At 42.4% G+C, this 12,946-nt stretch overlaps 1 protein-coding gene across 2 annotated transcripts in view; it reads right to left on the bottom strand.

Moving 5' to 3' along the window:
- Nucleotides 1-4,705: 4,705 nt before the first annotated feature.
- LMNB1 (lamin B1) overlaps nt 4,706-12,946 on the bottom strand; it is a 44,506-nt gene continuing 36,265 nt past the window's right edge. For both annotated transcript variants that reach the window (XM_074328547.1, XM_019732387.2), the window contains exons 10-12: nt 12,638-12,757; nt 7,953-8,057; nt 4,706-5,530 (exon numbers count right to left, since the gene is read on the bottom strand). In XM_074328547.1, coding sequence (XP_074184648.1) covers nt 5,489-5,530; nt 7,953-8,057; nt 12,638-12,757 — 267 coding nt within the window. In that variant the 3' untranslated portion in view covers nt 4,706-5,488. The remainder of the gene's footprint in view (nt 5,531-7,952; nt 8,058-12,637; nt 12,758-12,946) is intronic.

Genomic DNA, 12,946 nt, shown 5'->3' on the forward strand with positions numbered 1-12,946 from the left:
CTCTGCACACTGGCACCCCGTCAGCAAAACAAGGACACCACCACTCACCCAGCGCGGTGCTGAAAGCTTTAAGGGAACCTGACACCTGGCTTTGTAAACATTCAATTGATCCTTTCCCTTTCTCCCTCACCCCTCTTTTTGGATCTTACCGTTGCTTTTCTCTCCTCCTCCATGAGAATAAAACTACTCCATGCGTAAAGTGGTATTTTGTGCTCTCTACACAGTCTCAGAGCAGCCTGCATTTCCGGAACCCTGCCACCACCAGTTTCTTAGTTGGGTCCCCAAAACTTCCCCCAAGTACATGGCACAACTTCAGGCTCTTATCGGAATTTATGGCATGAGGTCACCCTGAGTCACCCAAAACACCCCACTCTGGTGCCCTAACCCTTCCTTCTCCACAAAAGGACCCTTCCCAGCTTTGTGAACAGATGCACCACTTTCCCTGGTGACTCCATGGCTGCACCTCTCAGAGTTCAGTCCAGACCCTCTATCTATGACACCGAATGGTGAGAACTATGCAACAGGAACTCAGTGAGTTTTCAGCTCTTGTTTTTGCCAAGGTTCAAATTTCCTAACAATTTTTCTCTTAGCAGAACAAAACCTTGAGAAATGATCTAATCAGGCAGCTGGGAAAATGGTCCATAGGAAAATTTGGCGCCGGGAGGAGCTTGGGTTCAGTCCCTTGTTGACACCCGGTGGAAGACAGCGTAACAAAGGAGTGGGCAGCTGGCAGCTAAGGGGAAGGCTGGGTCACGATCCCAGGCTGGAAGGGAACACACCAGCTGACAGGCGCTCAGTCAAAAAGGAGTACTGCTCAAAGGTGGGGTGAGCTGGGAGGCTCCCTGGCTCAGATGTAAAGAACAGAGGGAGAAAGAGAAAGAAAAAAACGGAACAAGTGACTGGGGACTCACAGTTTGGGAAACTAGATAATAAACAAGTCCTCTGAAGATCCCTCTGCCAGGAAGCTAGAAAGCCAGGTTCTGCCAGAGCTGAGACCTATTCACACAGTGAGACATCTGTGTCCCTCTGGTGTGGTCACATAGCAGCCACTTTAGCTAAACTTAAGTCACGGGACACAGGATTACATGGAAGGGGGTTGTGGAAATACCCAAGTGTGTTCAACAGACCAAACCAGATAGTTTGAAAAGAATTATCCAGATTGAGTCACAAAACTCTGAGGAAAACTAACTACTCATGAAGGTACATGCACAATTATATGGGGAGGTCTGCCTGCACCCAAAGCTGGATCCACAAACACAGAATGCTGGCAGATGCTGGTGGCAGAGGGCTAGGGTACACAGCTGTGGGCCATGTGGGTCATGAAAGAAGGCTGAAGGGGCAAGTGAGGGTTTTCTTATTTTACATCAAAGAAATCAACACCAATATTGAAGAAAATGGCATACAAAATGCAGAGAAATCTTTTGGATCCACAGACTGGGGCCCACCCATGTGAAGTAACACACAGCCAAAGAAGTATAAAAACCACTGAAATGGAACAAGAGCTGCATTTCTCTAAGCACAAACGTGGCTGGCACTTAAAGTGAGAATTCTGATTCAGATCGGTGGAGGGAGCACTGACATAATAAATCTAGGCTAGTGCGTGTTTTATTGTTATAAAGTAATTAAGATACTGAGCAGGCTGTCTCCCTAAACTGAGACGTGCACTTTGTCTCTGGAGAAATGTCAGCACAAGACAGGATTTACTGTGCTGGTAAAAGTGAGGGGAAACACGAGTGTGGGAGTGAGAGGTAGGAGGAAGTGAAGCGATCTCACACCCTGGGTCTGGTGCAGGTCTCCAGGGCCAAGGGACTACCTTCTACCTCCGGAATATTCTCTGCCCTCACTCTGACCCTCCAAAAGAGCAAAGGAGCATCCACTCCCAGGATTGTTCTCTTAATTAGCTATTCTTCCTGTTCAACACTTAATGTGAAACTCTCCAACAACCTGAAATACCTTTTGAGTTTCACACATATTTTGCCTAAATGGTTTCCTCATTCCCCTCAGTTTGGCTCTGAACATCCCTCTAGTAAGGCCGGCAAATGGCAGAAACAGAAATAGAATTCACTGTCTCCTTTGGTGCCTTTTTCTTTTTTTCTTTTTTTTTTGGTAGGAGAGGGAAGAGCCAGTCCCAATTTCAGAATTCTGGGTTTTGCCACGTAAGTATCGTGGGAATACCAGAACCTTACTTCAGGGCTCAAAAGTTTGAACCCTAACCTATTCTCCTTTGGTGGTACCTCCTAAAATTCATATCCATGTTGCTACTTCATGCAATAGAACTAAAAAGATCTGCATTTTGTTTAGAAATCAATAATCCAGAGGCATGGATTATTTAAAGATTCTTTTCAATTTCTCATTTTGTTTTTCACCTGTGTTTTGGCCAGAAAGAGAAAGGGTATTCAAATAAATTTCTTTGTAAATTTAAGATTTGATGAAAGGGATGGTGGGTAAGAGATTGAAACCAAGAGAAACATGACTTAGGATAAGCATCTCACAAATACACACACATGCAAATCAATGTATCTATGTATGATGGCAGTCTAAACTGACGAGGACAACCTTCCCTCCTTCCAGTACAAAACTGATAAAATGTAACTACATTTTTGTTGTACTATAGAGCCAAGCTTAAAAGAACAAGAAATGTCCAAGTGCCACAAAGGAACAAAGAACTAAACTCGAAGTCTGAAATATAAGGCTCGGGCGCTGGGAGTGGGGATAGGAAACCTGGCTCTGAGTCCCCAAAGGAGCAGACCTAGCTCAGGGGCTGCTGCATAAAGCACAGAACCCAGTGCTGCCGGCCAGCCCAGAGCAACGGCAAACTTCAGTTTTAGGGGCTTAGGGGCATTACCTGTGAAAAACAGAGCGCAACCAGGTATAGTATCGTAGTGAATTTTCACTGCCACGTGAGAAGACAATAAAAAAGGTCTGAACCAGTACAATCACTGGGGAGCTGGCACAGGAAACCTCCAAATTACTCCATAGAAACACCATCAAAACTCTGGGACAAGGACCTCTCACAAAATTAACAACTCTTGCTGAAGACGAGTTCAAATCCTAAAAACCCCATGATGAAGCAAACGTACCACTGCAGAATCAGCAGAAGCCGCTAACAGAAAAATTAGCATCCCTAAGAATGTAACAAAAAAAGAACTAATTAGAAACTGTAAAATAAATGATTATAATGGTTTTTAAAAGAATAGAAACTATAATGAGAAAATTAAGTTGAAAAAAGAAAGGCCGAGTTTAAAAAAAAATCAGTGGCAACTTCAGAAATTAGAAAGTACAGTCATCAATGAAATCAGAAACTCAATGGGTGGGACAAACAGCTTACACAGGGCTCAGAACAGAATCAGTGAGATAAATACAAAGCAGTTACTGAGAATACAGCACAGAAAAATCTAAAAAATGAAAGAGGATAGATTTGGTAGTAGTCTAAAAGAAATCCCACAAGGGCAGAACAGCAAAGGGAGGTAATATTCAACAAAATAAGAAATGCATCCAGAATTTCCTTAGTGAAGAAAACTGAGATGAGAGCTGAACAAGAGGAATAAAAATAAATCTGAATAAAAATAGTGGTGAAAATATAATAATCAAAGATATAATGGGGGGCAGATGAACTCATGCTTGTTATAAAATAGTTCAATAAGGCAGGAATGCCTTTTTGTATGTTATATCTCCAACCTCCACTTATAAGTAGACACATTAATACACAGAGGCAGCCTGTGCTCTGACCCTCTACCTCTCAAATGGTCTGTGGAAGAGCCGTAGGTGCAGCTCACTTCCAGAAACCTCAATTTCGTCTAAAGTTTGTCAGTCTGAATAGACTTAATTTACCGCCCACACAGCCAGAGGCACAAACCTGAGTCCTGGATTTTTACTCTAAATTTCACTAGAGTGTATACTACTCTTCTGCATTACAACTGCCAATTTTTCTTAATTTCTAACTGATTAAAGTGTTGATTTCTATAACCTAATTTAGCCAGCAACCAAGTACCTGGAGCGCTTTCTGATGACAAGAACTCCATCTTGTGGCAAAGTTCTGCAGTCAGGTCTGGACATGCAGCTTTGCCATTCCCATTCTGAAGATAAATCTGCGCTGAGAAGTTATCACTTTATCTGCTTCACCAGACAAAATTTCCAACTGAGCATTTATCTTGTGTCTGCAACGGCACCAGAGAATGCAGTAAATCTGCAGAGCACAGTAGTTCTGGGACTTTGTGAGTTATTTTCCTGTGAAAGCTGGTAGTCTTTGCACAGCTTACTGCAGGAATATTTTAAGAGAAAAGCAAACACTGACTGTGGGTTAGTTTCTGAAATGTTATCATCTGTTGGGTATGGTTCAGATATTCCACTTTCTACAAGATGAATTCACTTAGCTAAAGCAATCACAAGACAAAAATTCCCGAAACACTTAACAAATGACAGCCTAATTACCGCCATACCTAACACAGCTACCCCACATAGCACATGCTGGCCTATTTCATATTATTCATACCTTACTGCTCTAAAAGGTGGCTTTCAATCAATCTTTTCCTTATTTTAAAAGACAATAAAACTAGGTTCTAGAAATATAATCTCCATTTTCCTTTAAAAGAAATACCTTCCCCAGTGTCTTCTCCCACTGTCTCCATGTTCCCATTTTGAAATGTCTTATTGTTAATAAGCTAAAAATGGAAAGCACTGAGCGCAAGTTTAAAAAGACAGTAGATTAATATTAAAACAGCTTTTTATTTGTTAATAGTCACATAAGAAATTTAAGCAAGTTACACTATCTTAAAAAAAACACAACTAACTCATTTTAACTGAAACCCTTCCCTCCCCTTCCCTCCCCCCATTCCCCTTAGGAATTGAGAATCTAAAAGAAGTAACCATAAAACAAAGTTTTGTGGAATCCTTCATCCAGAGTGCTTACATGATTAGGTTAATATTGCCATCTTACAAAATTTCTTTTCTATTTTTTTAAAAAAATTTGTAGCCTTGATTGTTTATTACAAAAAAAAACACACAATTCAGTACAAAATTTCGATATATTGAAAAATGCTTTCCCCCTCCCTCACAGCACCGTTATATATAGCAGAGAATGATCAAGAGCAGATTGCTAATCTAGATGGAGCAATCTTCAAATTATGCCCAAACACACAGTGGTTTATTGATCCAACCCTCCCCTTCTCATAAGAACTTAAAAAAAAAAAAAAGCCCCAAAAAACAAAAAAACACACATACAAAAAAAAAAAAATGTCAAAAAATTTGAGAGACCCTTTCCAAACAGTACACATTGTCAATAATTCACATCTTGCAACACAGTATATGGATATGGTTTCTTTTACAAAACTTTCAGTGTCAAAAAACGAAATTAAGGCCATCAGATTCGCAGCTTAAAAATTCACATAAAGGAAATATAAAAATATTCTGTGCTTCTGAGAAGGCTCTGCACTGTATGTAAGGATTACCATACTTCTTTATTTTGAGGAAGACCGTTGACTTGAGAAGTTTACATAATTGCACAGCTTCTATTGGACGTTCTCGGGACTCCCTGATGAGGCAAACAGAAAGAAAAATTAGTGCTGAGAAAATGGATCACAGTATTTGAAAGTAAGACAAGAGATACTACAAATCCCTGTTACCTATCTTCAAATGGACCCTCATCATTTCTCACTTAACCTTTTTAACTGTCTCTTAGGGACTTCTTCCCAAAAAAACTCCAACAAATTCCAGAGCAGTAATTCAACTCCAGCTGTACACTCAGATCCTGAGTTTTTCAGGAAAAAAAAAAAAGAATTCTGATCTGGGTCCTTAAATCAATTAAATGAGACTTTCTCATTTAACTGGTAAAAGTATCTATTTTTATAAAATTTTAAAGCTCCCTAAATAGTCACCTGAAGTTGGAAACCACTGTTCACTAACCTTCCATAGCTCAGGAAACAGGAGACCATGGACTCCATCTGAACAACCAGAGCAAAGAACACACTGGCTGGACCCTCAGCTTTCACATCCCAAAGCACCTGCACTGGGTTCATCCTCACATGTGGTCACCACAAAAACTCATCAGCTCCAAAGGCCACTGGATTCTTTCCTAGTGTGAAGTCAAATTGGCTGATCTGCCCTTCCATCTTCCCTCTTTTAAACGCTGACATCATTATTTCCTCTGATCACAAAAGCTAAAAACCTCACACATCTTTACCTTTTTTTCCTTGTCTCATCCACATTCAGCCACCATGCCTTAAGGAACCTCCATCTGTATCGTCCCTCAGTGTCTGCTATCTCCCTTCTAGGGTCTCAGTTTCTCCTCTGCACCAAAGTGTGTGGCAGCTACCTGCATCCCAGACTATGTCAATTTAACACCTTCCAACTGCGTCTCAAACACGCTACAATACAGTTGGATGGGCAGATACACTTGGTGCTTCAGTCTTGACATTTGCCCTATAAAGAATTAAAAACATCACCACAAATTCTTTGCCGCGCCTCCCGTCAGTAGAGGAGACTGTTTACCCTCACCTGGAATTGGAGCTGGCCTTACACCTTCCTTTGACTAAGAGAATAAGGTGAAGAGGGCCGCCGTGTCCGTTCTGGGCCCAGGCTTTCAGAGACCTAATGCTGTGTGTTTCCACCTTCTTGGCAGCCAGGTGCCATGTTGTAAAGCTTGGGCTAAATCACCAAATGATAAGCCACATGGAGAGAGACGTGGAGAACATCCCAGCCCCAGACAGGCTTTCAGCTGAATTCAACTGCATGACTGACTTCAGTCTCCATCAGGTGGAGCAAAAAACATTGCCTGCTGAGCCCAGTCAAACCACAGAATCATGGAAAAAAAGAAACAGTTTTAAGCAACTAAGTTTTGGGGTGATCTGTTAATATAACAACAGATCATTCGAACCCCCTCAGAACACTGTCATCTGCTTTCTCATACCCAAGTAATTACCCATCCTTCAAAATACCGGACAAGCATGTTTCCCAGACATCTTCTCAGCTACTCTGGGGGCCCAGAGCCGTCTCCGGCGTCAGCCCTTCTAGAACTCCTGATCTGAGCCACTTGTCTGGCACCTTGAGGCATCTTACATTGTTATTCTACTTCCAATCATTATAATGCTTCTATTAAGGGCATGAAATGGATTCTGTGCTTGTTTCTTATTAAAACCAAGCCTAAAACATCTGTTCTTAACTATTCCTCCAAAATGTATGAGGAAGTGTCCAAGCCAAAGATTCATTCTACCTCATAGAACCTACCTCACGTGGTTCTCAACCAAGGGGCTGAACACGTAAGATAATGTTTATCTAGAGTAGGACTGGGGCTAATGAAGCAAAACGAACAGCTTTATAAATCTGGAGACGGAGTCTTTCAAGGATAAGGATAGGAGCTTTGATTAATGATCAGACTCAAACAGCTTGAGAATATAAACTGAAGGCTCATTAGTTATTAATAATTCCAACTTAATTAACTGAAATCAAATTTGGAGTTTCTTTATTTCAAGGGCTCTCAAAAGCCCAAGCATCAGCTAAAATCTGTCTTGCAATTAGATGGTTAGGAACTTAATATAGCAACAATTGTGTTTCATACCAAAGTTGAATGTTGCTTTGTTATTTTTTAAAGTTTATATGCAGAAGTTTGCTCTCCTAAACTTCTCCATCACAGAACCCTGAAGTAAATAATGTTGAGCATTCCAATCTGTATATATTTTTGTAAGTGATATACATGTCCTATCACAACATATTATGGACATTATAAAACAAAAGACAAAACTGAAATTGGATGAGAGAAAAGTTTTAAAAAGGAGCGTTCCCGTTCTCTTCCAGGACCCTGATGTGCTCGCTGGAATACGCCCTCAGGAAAAACAAACCCCACTTGTAGATCACTGATCTGACTCATCCATAGGGGGAAAAAACCAAACTCCACTACTGGTCTTGGTTTTCATGTAATTCTGTTAATAAACTTTAAAACAAATATACTGAAGTAACACCTGCTGGTGGAAAAGTTCTTCTTCAACAGCCACTTCAGCTGCCTCCTCCTCCTCTTCCTCCTCAGGTATGGTGGTTTTGAAGACTGTACTTCTCTGAGCAACCTCCTAGAAACAAGAGTAGTTTGATTTGAAGTTAAAACCACACTTAATCACATGGTTTCGGTGGAGGGGAATTTTTCTTTGCTTAAGTTTAAGAAAAAGCATTCCTATATCAGGGATTTTTTTTTTTTTAAGTGGTTCAGCAGCAGCTTTAGCTACTGAACAGGAATTTTTGCGTAATTAGTAGTAGTTCTTACATCTTCAATATTCCCTGCAGGGGAGCTATTGGTATCCATTTGAAATACCTGCTGAGAAGTTCCCACTGCTTTTTATCCAATTCTGTTACTGAGAATTCTGCAAATCATTTGGGACACCAAATTCTTGTAACACTCAACATGAATTCAGAGTTAAGCTCTCAGGTTCCTAGCAAAGAGAAGGTGCTCAATAAATGCTGAATAAAATGAAGTTGAAGGCCAATGGCTGTGATCTCAGGGACCATGGTGGCAACAGGGCCACCTGATGAATGAGATGAAAAGAAAAAGCTCCTTTCATTCCTTCAATAGCTGGTTCCTCTGGAATGAAACAGAATCAAAACAAATCAGCCCTATTTACTAACATACTAGTGAAGTTCCCGTGTATCCCTCACATAAAAAGATCTCCTGGCATTCACTGGCGGGAGGACAGAAAGGAACCATTTGCATTTTCTACTGAAAGGCTACGTACAGCTGACTTTCCTGTAGAGAATGCTGACTCGCACAAACGCAGCAAGTGTTTCTGTTGAAAAGCAGGCTACCCTGATGGTCTGGCACCCGTTTATGAGTGAGTGTCCTCGAGAGTGCAGCAGAGCGTCCAGTTTCACTCTGTACCATGTCCTAAGGTCACTCAAGAAAGATAACTCGTTCTTTGGAGGAAGAGGAAGACGCTGACGTCAGTCAAAGCTTATCTGAAACTTAACACAGACCAGCTGGTTTAAAATGGCAGGGGAAGAAAACCAAAAGTGTCACACAAATGAGACCTCAATTTTAAATATGTCCAAGAATATATTCTGTGAGTAAAGTAAGGTAGTAGTGTTTTGTGGGGAATTTTGGTAATTGTTGCAGGGCCAGGGAAGACGGACCATTCTGAGTCTCTCAGCCAGAAACCTCCGTTCTGTGAGATCAGTCTATGTATACACACAAATAGCCATCTCACAAATATCATCACCCTGTTATAACCAAATTTACACTAATAAAAAAGCATGCGAATCTTTAGATCAATTACAATTCTTCGAACTAAGATACGATTGGGAGATGGTGGCATACAAAGCAGAAAAGATTTTCAAAGAGGTTTCAAAGTACCCAGATTTCCTCAACTCATCTTAAAAGAAGGGGGGAAAAATCTGTTACAGAATTCTCACATTCTAGCTTCTAGCAGCTGGTGCCAGTGTACACATGCCACATGGAAGCATTGGCTCTTAAAGCTCTTGATGGAACCTGAGACTATTAAACTCAAATGAGAAGCTTAGAAAACAGCAACTTGCCCAACTTCATTTATTTTGAATTACTTCAATATAACTACTTTTAATATAAGCCTGCAGTTAAGCACTTTTCATTTGACAGCATTTAAAAACCAATTACTCTAACGCAGAAAGCCTGTGTGTAAATTGAGTGAGCTAAATAATGTCTAAAAACTTAAGACAGAAAAATAATAGAACAAATTTAGAACTAAAAGTTGTTAGGAGGTTCAGGCCCAAGAAATTGTTATTAGTCAAGGTGATAATGGGCAAGTGTCTTTACCAAAAAAACTCCTCTCAGCAAGATACCCCACCTTATCAAGTGTCCTGCAAGGCACACATCCATGGTCTCTAGATAAAATGTAGTGTCTGCCCCATAGGGCCTTGGGCACAGAAAGGCATGCCCATCTAACAGTATTCAGTTGTGCACCGACGCCAGCTAGCACCACTGTGCTCGTCTCTTCACAACTCTGCTCAGAATGGCCTGTTGGAAGCCTGAAATCACTACAGGAGGACGAGTTACACCCTAGGAATCAGCAAATGCTACACCTCAGGGAGGTTCTGCTAATGGAGGAGCCGAATGTTAAACTGGTATCTCTGTATAACACAAGGAATCATTTGCATCTACAAAAGTTTCAGTTATGCCTATATTCTGGAAGGTACAAAGAGACTGCTTTATTTTTTACTTCCCTCATACAAAAGTATTTTATTTACCATGGCGACATTTGCTGTTTTTAATCATCCAGCACCCCCTCCCTCATTTCTCAGTAAGAGCCACCAGTTTCATGTGGGTGCCCATCTCTCCCATGGAGAGGTGACACGTGTCACAGGAGCCAAGTGGACCCAGCTATGGAGTGGGGAAGAAGTCTCAAGCCTAGCTATCTTCCTGACTCCAGGAACTGGGTTAGAGGCGGGCATGTGACCCGAGCTGGTACATGAGTGTGAAGCCCAGGATGGGGGCCTCGCGGGGGGAGCTGCTCTTTCCCACAAGAAGCCTGGAACGATGCCCCTCCAGGAGCAGCAGCCCAGGAGCAACCAGCAGCTGTCCTCAATCCACGTGGGAGACAACTCGAGAGGCAGAGAGAGACAATAGAGAGATCCTTGGGGACACTGGGTGAACCAATGGATCAAGACTACAATCTCTGGATTTTCGGTTCTGTGAAATCAGATAGTCCAATTATTTTAAAGCCAGTTTAATTGGGTTTCCTGACATTTTCAATGACACAGCAAGAAAATAAACATAAAAAATTAAACTGACTTGTGCCAATTACCTTCAATGTGACAGAAAAGTGGTCTTTATGGTGGTAATTACAGATTGTTGCAAATATGGTCTGGGACCTACTAATAAACACGCTCTTACAGAATTAAACAAGTAAATACCAAAAGTTCTTGTCTGACAACCATGGGAATAAAGGAGAACTACATTCCTGATACTTCCGTCACTTCTGACAGAAGTCACTTAATTGAGCCTAGCAAGCGGGAAGTAGAAGTGTATTAAAAGAACAGATAAGCTGAAGAACTCATCTGACAGTCGGTGGTTTGAATGATGAGGGAAACTGAGCTTCAGGTGGCTTTACGGAATGTCATGGGTAACACTGCCATGTCGTGGTGTCCACTTTGTTCACGTCACTGTGCCTACCGTGTGAGCCTTTAAACTTGCTGCATTCCAGATATCCTCCTGTCGAGAGGGTTTCGAACTTGGAATGTTTTCACTCAGAAAAACACTATGGACAGCGACTCGATTCCATGGCTCACAAAAGCCTATTTCCGCGCTCTTTTGCCTTATAACAGTGCTTTTCAATCTGAGCTAATCACCACTTGTAACAATGTTCTGAAAGAGACGTCCTCTGCCGGTTTCAGGCGTCGGGGGACAGCAGCATAGCGGCTGCAGCAATCCCAGCTCTTGGGTGGCAGCACCAGCGACGGCCGGAAAGGACCGCAGTGTGCTGAGGGCAGGAAGCCAGCAAGGCCCCCGCAGACAACAGGAGGCAGATGTCCACCTTGATGTCTGTGAACTCCTGAGGTATCTGGGAACACCCCCGACCCTGAGAACCTGGCGGGTGCTGGGCGGGGAATTCCCAGAGGCACCCCCAAACCTCACACAACTATACTGAGGTCCACAGAGAAAAAGCAGATGCCGTTTCATTTTCAGCCTCAGTCTGAGATGAGGAGCCTCTTCACTCGGCAGGCAGCAGATTCTTTCTGAAGAGCAGTCTAAGCAGATGTCCACAGTGGGGGAAGGATGGCAGGTGGCCAGGCACAGGCCTTCCTATGCAAACACCGCAGACCCCAACGGAGTACTGTTAATAACTTGGTTTCTCTGAACTTAAGTGAAGGTCCACGTTTGATTTTTTAAAAAATTATCCAGTAAATTCTTACTGAATGCCTATTATGCGCCAGGCACATTGCCAGGAAAAAATCTGATTAGGCCCTTGCCCTCATTGTACTCCCTGCTCTGGTGAGAGGACAGCCAGGCAAGCACGGCGCAGGGAGAGGTTCACCGGGCACCATGGGGGAGCAGAAGGAAGCCCAGGGGAACACTGTGATCTGACCTGTGGCCACTCCTTCCTCTGCAGACACTCTCATCTCTCGGGGGGTGTGGGGGCGGGGGGCGGGTGTGCCAGTGTGGGTAGGTAAGGTTCTTTGATAAGAATTCTAGGCCTGCCATGTGGAAAACACACACCCCAAGCAGATCTTCAATCAGTTTCACAGTCTGAGAGCTAGTAACAAGGCTGATAACATAACCATTTACTAGAGGCCAGATACTGATCCAAGCATTTCCCAAGGACTGTCATTTATATTCTCATTATATTATCTCACTTATACTGTTTTATCATTTCCATTGTAAAATAAGAAGAAAACTTATGTTTCTTCTAAGAAAATAAGAAAGGTGAAGGAACTTGCCCAAAGTCACAAGACAGACACTGAACACAGACTGACTCAAACCTGTGCTAATCATCAGTCCTCTGTGATATACTCCTACTTCATTCCTAAAATCTGTAGTCAGCTTCACCTTGAATTACTCAGCAGCCTTGATCTGATGTAAGCAATCAATTACTTTACATTTCAATTTGATTTCTGCAAAGAAACCACACTTGCATGATGGACTTTCAGGCAAACCGACATCGTAGTGGCACTGACAAAATGGGCATACCTCTCCCTGAGAATTTTTCAATATGACCTTCACATCTTCCCCAGTGCCCCAGGAGTTCTGATTCTTCCAGATGAGGTCCGTGGGAGGACTGGCTGTGACACCAGCATTTGCAGCCCAAATCTGGAAAAAAGAAAGGGCATCAGTCTACTGAAAACCTGGCCATCCCACATGCCGATGACAACGTTATCATGGGAGCTGAACACCTTGTAGGACCGATTCTAGAAGTCTCAGGCTTGTGCCCTAGTTTCAGACTTGCTATATAGTAACCAGCTCTGTCAAGGAGAACCCACAGAGCTTATCTAGGCCTCA

Source organism: Rhinolophus sinicus, linkage group LG03, assembly GCF_036562045.2.
Source record: "Rhinolophus sinicus isolate RSC01 linkage group LG03, ASM3656204v1, whole genome shotgun sequence".
Classification (NCBI taxonomy): domain Eukaryota; kingdom Metazoa; phylum Chordata; class Mammalia; order Chiroptera; family Rhinolophidae; genus Rhinolophus; species Rhinolophus sinicus.